This window comes from Anastrepha obliqua, chromosome 6 (assembly GCF_027943255.1).
Source record: "Anastrepha obliqua isolate idAnaObli1 chromosome 6, idAnaObli1_1.0, whole genome shotgun sequence".
Classification (NCBI taxonomy): Eukaryota; Metazoa; Arthropoda; class Insecta; order Diptera; family Tephritidae; genus Anastrepha; species Anastrepha obliqua.
The window spans coordinates 35,371,499-35,384,013 of record NC_072897.1 but is presented as its reverse complement, the minus strand read 5'-3'; the positions used below and the strand labels follow the sequence as shown (position 1 = coordinate 35,384,013).

At 38.4% G+C, this 12,515-nt stretch overlaps 1 protein-coding gene across 1 annotated transcript; it reads left to right on the top strand.

Moving 5' to 3' along the window:
• The first annotated feature begins 313 nt into the window (after positions 1-313).
• LOC129250348 (uncharacterized) lies at positions 314-5,195 on the top strand. Its single transcript, XM_054889978.1, has 3 exons — positions 314-1,160; positions 1,359-3,375; positions 4,454-5,195. The coding sequence occupies exons 1-3, from the start codon at positions 314-316 to the stop codon at positions 5,193-5,195; spliced, it is 3,606 nt and encodes a 1,201-aa protein (XP_054745953.1).
• The last annotated feature ends 7,320 nt before the right edge of the window (positions 5,196-12,515 follow it).

Here is a 12,515-nt window from a genome sequence, read left to right as displayed (position 1 = left end):
AGTACTATTTTTCGGTTTATTTTCGGGATTTTTTCAAAAAATCAAACGAAATTGCGGTTTGTTAATCAACCACAATATTTTCAAAAAAAAAAAAAAATTTTTTTTTCGACAATACAAATTTTGTTTGAGCAAAGACTCAATTGTTCGCTGCTTATTTTCGTCTCGTTTTCGTTGGTTCTGGTCAAGTTTGAGCTATTATATAATATATTTCAGTATTATCGCTTTCGTTTTCGTTTTCGTGCTGACAAACTTCCAGAACCGTTTTCATTTTACAAAAGCCACAGGCTAAAGCAGCGAACTTTAATCTCAAAACATGAGTAAACCAAAGTCGGCTATTTCAAGTCTCTCTCCAAGTAAGGAGATGATGGACTTAAAGTCTTTAAAGCGCCAGAGAACTGTTGCAAAAACCAGCATAGTGCGCATAAAAACTGGTCTCCTTGAAAAGACCATGTCGCTAGATCCAATCGAATTGGAGTGCCGACTCGACATATTGAACTCCCACAGCGAAAAACTCATGAAATGTCAGTCGAAAATTGAGGAAATCGACGAAGAAGACATTGCCCGTGGAGAGTTAGAGGACTTAATTGTAGAAACAAAGTCCATTATAAAGTCCATTCTGGCGAGAAATAAATCGTCAATTGCCGAAACATCTTTTACTGCACCTCACAGCTCACGACTACCAAAAATGTCGTTACCTACGTTCAAAGGAGAATATTCCGAGTTTAAAAACTTTATGAGTCTGTTTGAGAGTTTCGTGCATAATGATCCCACAATCCCGGATATTGAAAAATTTAATCATTTAGTATCATGTCTATCCGGTGAAGCCTTAGGCACAGTGAAGTCCTTCCAAATGTCGGAAGAAAATTATCCAAAGGCGTTGGCAAGTTTGAGAAAGGTTTATGACAATAAATGCCTGATATTCTTTAATACAGTGTCTAAACTTTTTGAACTGTCAAAAATCCAAAGGCCTTCTGCGTCGTCGTTGCGATCAATGATCGATACAGTGTCTGCAGTATATGACTCCCTCTTATCGCTGGGTGACGATAAACTTATTTCAAATGCGATGTTGATTCACATAGTCATGTCGAAGGTTGATCCCACTACTCGGTCAAAGTGGGAGGAGCAACTTGACTATGATAAGCTGCCGCTTTGGGCTGAGTGTGAAGCTATGCTAAACAAGAGATACCAGCATTTATCAGCTGAAGAAGCTTCCTCATCCCAACAAAGGCCAAATAATGAAGATACGCGGCAGAAAACAAAAAATCAACAACTGCGACACTCAAAAACAACATTTATCGCGACGAATTCCAAACTGCCAACTTGCCTTCACTGTGGTTCCAAGGACCATTATTTGACAGCTTGTCCAAAATTCCAAGCGCTTACTGCACTTAAAAGATTTGAATTAGCAAAATCGATTTCCCTGTGCATAAATTGCTTGCGCAAGGGACATACGGTCACAAAGTGCAAAGCAAATCGCTGTGGTGTATGCAACCGTTCGCATCACACCATGTTGCATCAATATCCGATCTCCTTTGAGACGGAGCCGCAACCTTCGACGTCACAGGCCATGCATATTAGCAGCCTGCCTGACCGAGTCATGTTAGCTACAGCCGTAGTTAATGTAAAGGCCAGCTCCGGTGTTTACGTGCAAGCGCGAGCTCTACTTGACTCCGGTTCTCAAGTAAACTTTATGACCGAAGAGCTTATGCAGAAATTGCGAATCCGTAAAGAAAAATTCGCTCTAAATATAGTTGGAATTGGCAATTCAAATAAAAAGGTCCAAGGCAAGCTTAAAACTTATATAAAATCGAGGATCAACAATTTTGAATTTTCGGCGGACTTTTGGGTAATGCGTTCGATATCAGTCAATCATCCAGATCGGACTGTAAACACAAATGGCTGGAAAATCCCACAAAATATTGAACTAGCTGAGCCAAGTTTCTACAAGTGTCAGAAAATAGACATACTTTTAGGAGCTGAAATATTCTTTGATCTGTTATCGGTGGGTCAGATCAGAACCAGCCCAAGGCAGCCAACGCTGCAAAAAACTGTGTTAGGCTGGATAATTTCAGGCAAGTATGCCACAAATGATAGCTCCAGTGCCCAAGTAAGTAGCACATTATGTCAATTTGAAGAAAGCGTTGCTAGTATTGATACCACAATCCGAAAATTCTGGGAATTGGAAGAAATACCTGCACAAATAAATTCCACACGACTGACTCCAGAGCAGGCAAAATGTGAGGAATTTTTTTCGAAAACCACACAGGTTTTACCATGTGGAAGGCTTCAAGTCAGACTGCCTTTCAAAACCGACCGTAAATTACTCGGTCATTCGTATGAAACCGCAGCTCGGCGGTTTCAGGCGCTGGAGAGAAGGACGCTGAAAGATCCAGTACTTCGTAAAATGTACCTGGACTTCATGCAAGAGTATCTCGAATTGGGGCATATGAGTCCAACAAATAATCGACTCCCGAGTGAGCCGCACTATTTCATTCCGCACCAGTGTGTGTTAAGACCGCAGAGCACAACTACCAAGTTGCGCGTAGTTTTTGATGCTTCGAGTCGCACATCAACACAAGTTGCGTTGAATGAAACCTTGATGGTCGGACCGATCGTTCAAGAGGAGCTTTTTTCGACCCTCCTTCGCTTCCGATTGCACAAATATGCCATGACTGCTGACATCACGAAGATGTATCGTCAAATATTGGTGCACGAAGACGACAGGAACTTCCAGCTCATAGTGTGGAGACAGGATCCATCGAAGCATTTGCAAATTTTTCGATTAAACACCGTAACATACGGCACAGCGCCTGCACCATTTCTCGCCACACGGTGTCTGCAAATGCTAAGCGACAAAAATAAAGCCAAATATCCACTCCGTTCCAAAGTCATTCGGAATGACTTTTACGTCGACGACCTATTAACAGGATCCGACAGTATAGAAAGCCTCACCCAGATACAACAGGAAGTAAATATAATTTTAGAATCGGCAGGCCTGAAATTAGCAAAGTGGTTTTCCAATCATACAAGCTCATCGAATAGTGAGAGTCTCCAAAAATTATTGCAGCTCAGCGATACCGACTCCACCAAAACGCTGGGAATCCACTGGCAGCCGAAAGATGACATTTTTCGCTTCATTCTGGAAGATAATTTTAGCGAGCTGCGAGCAACTAAACGTAATATTTTATCCGTTTCCGCTCGCCTCTTTGACCCTCTTGGTTTATTAGCCCCGCTAGTTACCAAAGCTAAAATCTTATTACAAGAGCTTTGGATTCAAAAGCTAGACTGGGATGAGTCGATTCCATTGCGGCTTGACACTAGCTGGCAAAACTTTAAAGCCAATTTGTTGCAGCTTTCATCAATTAGCATTCCTCGGTATGTAAATACAGAGTCGAGTGCCAGCTGCCAAATTCATGGCTTTTCCGACGCTTCAATAAGAGCATATGGCTGCTGCGTATATATACGTAGCCAATCCGCTAGTGGTACGAAATGCACGCTGCTTACTTCAAAGTCTAGAGTAGCTCCGCTGAAGACTAAATCTCTTCGGCGTTTAGAGCTCTCGGCAGCCCATCTTCTTGCCAAATTATGGTCAAGAATTTCACCAATGTTGAGTCGACCGACAGAACAAACAATTTTCTGGACAGACTCCGAAATAGTTCTGCATTGGATTAAAACGCATCCATCGTCGTTGCAAACTTTCGTCGCAAATAGAGTGTCCGAGATCCAAGAGTGGACCCAGAATGTGTCGTGGCGTCATGTGCCCACAAAACAAAATCCAGCGGATCAAGTGTCTCGGGGTTGTAACGTGGACGGCAAAGGAATTACAATTGAGTTTCCTTAAAATTGTCGAAATAATTCAACATTTTGAATTTAGCGATGAAATAAATAAATTATCGAAAAATAACGTACTTCCCTCAAGTTTGCAGAAATTAACTCCATTTCTGCATGAACACTCGGAATCATCATTATCGTTTAAATTGATTCGAGTAGGTGGCCGTTTATTAAACGCGCCAATCCCCTATGATGCTAAGTTCCCTTTGCTATTGCGCAAAGACTCGCACTTTGTGAAAGCATACATCCGGTTCCTACATTTTCGTAATCACCATGCCGGTCCAAAGGCATTGGTAGCGCTTCTGCGAGAAAAAATATGGCTGGTAAATGCTCGAGAAGCCTGTAGTCGAACTGTAAGAGAATGTATTCACTGTTTTCGTTATAAGCCAAAATTACAAGGTCAGATCATGGGCAATCTACCCGCCGATCGATTACGCGCCCAACGGCCCTTCACAATATGTGGGGTAGATTACTGCGGGCCCATTCAAATAACCTTAAAAATTCGCGGTCGCCCTCCCGTGAAAATGTATATTGCCATTTTCGTGTGTTTCGCTTCAAAGGCAGTTCATCTAGAACTTGTAACTGATTTAACTGCTGATAAATTTATTTTCGCTCTCAAAAGCTTCATTGGGCGCCGAGGGATGCCAGCCAAAATATACTGCGACAACGCGACGAACTTCGTGGGAGCAGAGAGGAAGCTGAGGGAGCTCCGGGAAGCCTTTCTGGCACAGAAAGAGGAGATTCTCCAATACGCCGCCGACGAAGGATTCATCTTCGCCTTCATACCTCCGAGGGCACCCCACTTCGGCGGCCTGTGGGAAGCAGCAGTGAAGTCGGCCAAACATCTGCTGGTGCGCGCCGTAGACAACGCGCTGTTAACCGCCGAAGAAAGCGCAACGCTTCTCGTCGAAGTAGAAGCGGTACTGAATTCCCGACCGCTCGCACCACTCAGCAACGACCCCAACGACGGCGAGGCGCTAACGCCGGCGCATCTACTAATCGGTTGCCCCTTGCGAGCTTTGCCACCGGAGAAGGTACCCGTCAACCTCAGCCGCTGCTTAGAGAGATGGCAGCTTGTTTGCTCTCTCAAGCAACAATTTTGGCGCGCGTGGTCGAAGAGCTACCTTCTGGAGCTTCAGCAGCGCAACAAATGGGTGCACCCGCAGCGCAACGTCCAACCAGGCCAACTCGTCGTCGTCCACGAAGACAACGTACCACCGCAGCATTGGGTGCTCGGTCGAGTAACCGCAACCATTCCCGGAGCGGACGGCAAAATTCGAGTCGCAGACATCACCACTAGGTCGGGTGAAGTACGACGCCCTATTCACAAACTCGCCGTGCTGCCGGTGGAAAACAAGAATTGAAGGCTGTTGGATTCCTTCAAGGTGGCCGGTGTTAAGCCAGATTCTGGCAAACTAATAATATAATATAAATTAAATAATATTGAATTTAAAAATTGAAATTGTATTAAAGCCTAATATTAAGTTATTTTATATTGTTTAAAAATTGAAATTGTATTAAAGCTTAATATTAAGTTATTTATATTGTTTATTTATAAGTAGGTATGTAGTATACTTTACTGTTTCTCGCTGTCGCTATCTCTTTACCTGTTTCTATTTACTTCCGAGCATTGACTCTATTTTTCCAGCTATACCTACTTTCCGTTCTTCCTATTTCTATTTACTAACTGCAAACTCTCTCTAACTCTCCACTTACTGTTCTTCCATTTCCGCTATTTCTCGTATCTTAGTTTAGGGCCTAATATAAGGACAGTACATGTGTAATAAACTCCACTTTTGAATTGTTAATCGGACGAGTGCGGTGTTCCTTTTTTAATTACGCGGCGTTACAGGCAATATACGTTTTATTTCGCGCTTCTACCCTTACAAAGTGTTTTTTAAAAAATTTAATATAATACAATACCTAGTTTATCTTCTCAAACCAGTGAAGAATTTTTCAACGGTAATATAAAATATGTAGTAATCATACAATATAATAAAATCGCATGAAATGGCTGCCAAGTCCAACTCCAGCTGGGCAAACCAGCTCACGTATCAGTGTGTTTTCTTTTATTATTGAATTAATTTGCGTAGGCAACATCATACATACATATGCGCGATAATATGTGTAAATATATATAAGAATTCGTTTGACCATAAGTTTTTCAAATGTATGTATTAAGCTGTAAAATACATACATATGCAATATTTATTTTATATATGTGACATATAAATATTTACAATTGTCACACAATTTATTCGTACATTCTGCGTAGTACGTAAAAAACTTTAACTTTGCACAATATATTTGCTGTGACAATATATTTCTTTTGGGTCACTGTAAAGCTAAATACACACCAGGCAACCGTTGCAGCAACTCGGCCATGTTGAAGCAACCGTTGCCTCGTGTGTAGCTGTGTTGCCAAATGATTTTCGTGTTGCTGCAACCGTTGCCTGAAATATCAAATAAATTTGATTTTTGGGATAGGTTGCTGCAACCGTTGCTTCGTGTGTATCATTGTTTACTGCTTTTACTCGTTCAGTTCGTCGAACACAAGCAAAGAACAAGGTTCGTGCGGAGTAAAATAAAGTGAAATAGGAAAAAATGGCAATTGAAAATAATGAAAATTATGTTAATGTTATTAACGAATATAAAAATTTGAGAGAGCTGTGGGATATAAGTAGTGAAAAATATAAAAATAAAAATTTTAGAAAAAAAGCATACGAACAATTAAAAAATGAATACAATAAAATTGATAAAAATTTCAAGTCCGCAAAAGCGTTTCCTGTTGCAAGATACCGCAAAGTTATATCCAGTCTAATTTCTGCTGATATTGCCTCTCTCATTATGGTATCTTGTTTCGTTATTTTGGCCTTTACGAAGTCCAACAATTTTCTAAACAGGGCTTCGTCCATCCTCATGTAATTTTTATAGTCCGCTGGCTCATTTTCCTTCAGTTCTTTCAGCAGCCTCTCGTTCGAAAATTCGATTTTTTTAAAAGCCAATTTTTGGACCAGATTTTTTTTCTCTTCTTTTGTTGCATCTCTTCTTCCTTAAGTAGAGTAATTCTTCCTTAATGAAGTAATTTTAGGCATTTCGTCGATCATTTAAAAAATTTAATTTTACGTATCTTCCGCTTGTACCTTTCCTGCACCATAGTTATACACAATACTGAGATTGAAGCAACGGTCGCAACGTGTTTCTTAAACAAAGGCAACACGTTGCTGCAACCGTTGCTTCAACGGTTGCCTGGTGTGTATTTAGCTTAAGAATGTTACATTCGGACAGCAGGCAGTTGTAGCAAAATGCTGCAACACATGTATTCTTACACTTTCAGCTCATGATGTTGTTGCTGCAAAAGTAATAGTACATAAAAACAGTAGTGCTAAAAACGAAATAAGATTGGTTTTTCTTAGTTTTTATCGCCGATTCAGTTTCAGTTGCTCGTTTGAAAGTGACTAAATGGGACGAAATGCGGATTTACCATTAGAAATGCGTGAAATTGTTATTGAATTGTACTTGGACAACAAGTTTCTGCACAAAATCGGCAAATCGCTTTCTGGAATAAGAAAAATGGTGTTTACAAGTGTCAAACAGTTTAGAGAACAATTTGCATGATAGGGCCGTTGAACTGGACTGAATGCTAAAGGGTTCTTGTTTCAACAAGACAATGACCCATAACATTCATCTTATCTCGTACAAGAATGGCTCATTTACCACTGCAAACAGCTTAAAACTACACCTCAATCAACGGATCTGAACCCAATTGAGCATGGCTGGGTGCTTTTAGAAAAGAGAATCAGAAAGCACAAAATAACATCAAAGGCGTCAAAGACGGCTTTAAGTGTTGAGTGGGAGAAAATTGCAGCTAATGAAACCAAGGTATTGGTAAAAAGTATGCATCGACGTGTGGAAGTAGTTATTAAAGCTAAAGGCGGCCCAACAAAGTACTGAATACTAGTTTTTTCTATTATTTTTTTTAATAAAATACTCTTTAGATATGAGGAGTATGATACGTACTCCTATCTACGAATAAAATTTTTATATAAAATTGTGCTTATTTCGTTATTGCCTTAAGTTCTCTAATTCCAAAAATGAATTTGGAAGTTTTTTTAATTAAATATTGAATAAGTATGTTATTTTATACGAGTATATCCAGTTTTTTTGCTTTTGTATAAATCGTGTTAATATCAGGTGTATCTGTTTATAAACTGTGAGTGTACGAATAATTGTGTGACCACTGTAGATAAAAAATAAAATATGGCAGAGAAAAAAGAAAATACTATAAAATACTTCATATGAAATAAAACGTAAATTAAAATAAATAAAAAATACCTGCATAAATAGCAATTCATTCAATAAATTCGAAATATTGCCAAAGCATCAAAGATTCTAAAGAACAATGTGCATACAAACATACACCGTACGCTTACTCCGTGCTTAGGCAAAGACAAATCGACATCACATTTGCTTCGTGTCGATTCCTTTTTGTACATATATACGATCAAAGACATCTTTTCTCGCGTCTCGAACTTGTTGCAACAGTTTGCTCTTCTTCTTCTTTTTTTCTGTTTTTAATTATGTTTATTTGTAAAGATTTCGTACATAAATTGTCTTAATCTAAATAAACAAGATTAATAAATTTAAACAAGAATATAAGATACAATGTCCCAAGTTGAGCTCTCAGCATCTGTGACTAACATGTGTTATATACTTTTGTCATAGTAGTTATTACTAAGAAAGTTTGCACACCAATCATTAATAAATACAAACGTAGATTATTTTGGGAGTGTATTGAAAAAATTAAAAAATTTATGGGGTGTAAGATAAAATCAGACGATACAAATTAAAAAACTTAATATCATATTCATACACTGTGTGAAAAATGAGTTTTGGCATTGAAAATAAATTAAATTTTTCGATTCATATCCGACGAGATTATTTCAAAACTTTTTATTTTAATAATATTTTATCATAAACAAACGGTATGAAACATGCACCGAGCAGTAGCTTCATGAAAAACGGGCCAGACACGAACGAAACCTCAAATTCTTGGGAAAACAACAATTAAAGCAATAAAAACCGATAACACACTATTTCGACACTGTCAATAAAGTGTTTTTGCAAACATTAATACATACTTTTCTTATTAAACAATGTGATAATGTTAGTACGTCATTTTTTGATTAATTTAATATTTGGTATGATAACCGTTAGCTTCAGTAATTTTGAAGGCGCTTTTTCATGGAATGGACTAATTTGTTTACGTCGTATAGGTTCCGTATATTCTTTAATTCCTCCATTATTGCAGTTTTTAATGCAGCTGCATTCTTTGGATGCCTCTTAGCGATTATTTTCTTCAAAAAGGCTTAAAAATTTTCAATCACGTTTACGTCGGGACTAACTTTACCGCAATTGTAGAGAAGACACTTCTGCACATTATGCTCCTTATGCTTTGGATTGTTATCTTGGTAAAATTTACAAATGATAAACCCAAGTTTCTTAGCACTGCCGACTAAGCCTTCGGCTTACGGTATCTTAAACTAGAGCAACAAAATACATAAGTAACTATACACCATCTTAGGGGTCTCAAGAGAATGGGAGAGGGTTATTGAGGAAGTGTTAGAAGATTAGTGGATAGTGAGAGGTTAGGTGGAGTATAAGTTTATACAGAGTTTTCGCAAAGAGTTAAAGTTTTAATTTATTTGTTAATTAAATTTTCAAATTAAGTTAATGCTATTGTCACCTGTGATGAGTAGATTCGAAAGTTCAAGGTTAGGATGAATTGCATTTCTATTGCATTTCAATCCTGTGCAGGTATCGAGGAGGTGTGTTGTCGTGTAATAGTTTGAGTTGCAGAAAGAGACCGATTCGAATGCGTGTAAATATCTTCAGGCTCTGAAAAGACATGGGTTTGATGCCAGTAGGATTGTATATTACTTTTTGTAGTGGTGTTAGTAATTAATCCATTGACTATTGTACGCTTCCTGAAGAGATTTTTGTATAATTTTCCGAAAATCTCAGGGTTTCATTAGAATGGTTCAAGAGAGCGTCCATTACAGATTTACTATCGCTGCAAACAATGAATTTGCCGCCTTTGTGAGAAGCTAAAGTACCGCTTCAAGTAATGCAGCTGCTTCCACTGGGAATACTGAGTAGTAAAGGGTGTTTTTTTTAGAGGTTAGGTTTTCAAGTTGGCACTACTTTTTTCGTAGATGGTCTTTTTGACAGCTGTCACTTGATTTATGCTCAGTTTGGTTTGCCATTTCATAATGAATAGACTTACACCTGAACAACGTTTGCAAATCGTGCAAATTTATTACGAAAATAACACAGGCCTGCGAAATTTAACTTTTTTCAGTTTCTAGAATGGCTGTACTTGTTTCTTGTAGTTTTTTATGCGCTGAAAACGATCTGACCTTCAAAATGCTCCATCACGTCAGGATTTTTGGTAAATGAAGCCTAAAAGGTCAAAAAATGGCCATTTTAGCCATTTTTGATAATTTTTTTTGGGATAGAAAAATTTTTTTTTTCAATTTTCGACGAGAAGGTCGCATAGTACAACTCTTTAGCTTTAAAACCCATTTTTTAAAATTATTGTATGATTTTTTAAAAAAAAGTTATGACATTTTGAAATTAACAGTTTCAGTTACGCCAATAGACGCTATACCCAACGTATACGTAACTGATTCCCTCATTGGTCCATATTTCTTTAAAAATGAAGCCGGCCATAATGTTACAGTCAATGGAGAGCGCTATAGAGCCATGATTAATGACTTTTTCGTGCCTGAATTGGACGATGTTGATGTGGACGACCTTTGGTTCCAACAAGACGGCGCTACATGCCATACAGCCAACGCAACAATCGATTTATTGAAGGAAACTTTTGGTGAGCGCATTATCTCGCGCCGTGGACCTGTGGCGTGGCCTCCAAGATCGTGTGATATAACACCGCTGGACTATTTCTTGTGGGACTATGTGAAGTCGCTTGTATACGCAGATAAGCCCGAGACGATTGACGTCTTGGAAGAGAATATTCGGCGCGTTATTGCTGACATACGGCCCCAATTGCTGCAAAAAGTGGTCGAAAATTGGGCCTCTCGGCTGGAATTTATTCGAGCCAGCCGCGGCGGCCACTTGCCCGAAATCATTTTTAAAACATAATGGCAAACCCTTATCTTTATAATAAAGCTAAATTCTTGGCCATAACATTAAATTATATACGTTTTATTTCATCTTGAAAACCTAACCTCTAAAAAAAACACCCTTTAGGAAGGTAAAGCACCGACTGAGATTGTGACACCAAGCTGGTTTGTGACTGCCAACGATGTACTGCTGTCTGTTTTAGATCCACCTGTATAAATGAACTCTCATTTTTTTCTTAAAGGTGCAGCGGTTTCATTGAAATTTTGGACGTGGAGGTAGTGGACTCTTTGGGAAATTTTAGCAAATCCGTGATAAAAATAGTTTGTTGCTTCGCCGAATTCATCAGTCCAAAGAGCATTTAATAATTTGATGTTTTCCTTAGCACAATGTCCCTAAATACAAAGTCTAAAATCGATTTTGGATAACCGTAGGGCCTTTGTTACGTTAACAAGTGTGTGTGGAAGAACATGACAATGCTTAGAAGATAAAAACTTAATTATGTTAAGTTTTACAAATAAGCTTATTCTAATGACATTACAGTGTTTCTTATATGTAAGTTTTCGTCGAATGTTAAGCCAAAATCCTTAGTGTATTTTCGAGCGCTTGAGTTGGTTAAGAACCACATGAAGGGCGATTCTATCGAACGCGTTCTCGAAGTCTAAACTTAATACAGAAACGTGATTACCTGATGCTATTCCTGAGGATGCAAAAAATTCAAAGTATAAAACTCGGTCACTCCTATGCCTTTTTGGAAGCCAAATTTTTTTATATCGGGGCTCTGGGCTGGTGTATTAATAATATTACCGCAGTTGTGGAGAAAACACATCTGTGTCTTATGATTTGGATCGTTATCTCGGTAAAATTTAATACTCGGTTCATTCTCAGTGATAAACATAATTTTTTTAATACTGCCGACTAAGTTTTATATTCAACTAACGGACCCGACAGACATCGTTCTGTCAAATAGATTTTGAATGTGGCAGTTTAGATTTCGACCTTGAGACGTTTTTACTCTGCTGACCCTCACACACCGCCCTATCATCATTATCAGAAAAGGGTCAGCTTGGGTGACCTAAGTACCTTCGCTTCCACGAACTTTGGCCACCCTTTTGGGATCCACTAAAACCCCGACTGGGATGCCTGCCAAAGAGCTTCAAACTAAGAGGGGAACTTAAGGTTCAAACCTGATTGAAAAATAATCTAAAGGGATAATGGGAACCTAAGGGTGACAAATATTTATAAAATGGACACTTCAATGACAAAACATAGAGATAAGTAATTATTTATTATTATTATTATTAACATAGTGTTAATAACCGATATAATAAAGAATAATGAAATTAAACGTATATAAGTATTTTCAGTAATCGCTTTATTGTAAATCAAGTAAAATAACGTTTAGAAATTACAACTAGTACAACTAAATAAAGATACTAACGAGCAATTTTTATTGAACATATCTTCTCTTCTTAATTGGCGCGATAACAGCTTACGCGATTTTGGCCGAGCTTAACAAAGCGCGCCAGTCGTTTCTTTCT

Excerpts from the sequence above, each read along its gene's own strand:
- LOC129250348 (XM_054889978.1), top strand. The coding sequence starts at position 314 with ATGAGTAAACCAAAGTCGGCTATTTCAAGTCTCTCTCCAAGTAAGGAG. Across the intron at positions 1,161-1,358 it reads GCTGCCGCTTTGGGCTGAGT|CTTGTCCAAAATTCCAAGCG; the intron begins GTGAAGCTATGC and ends ATTATTTGACAG. Across the intron at positions 3,376-4,453 it reads TCATCAATTAGCATTCCTCG|CTTCATTGGGCGCCGAGGGA; the intron begins GTATGTAAATAC and ends CGCTCTCAAAAG.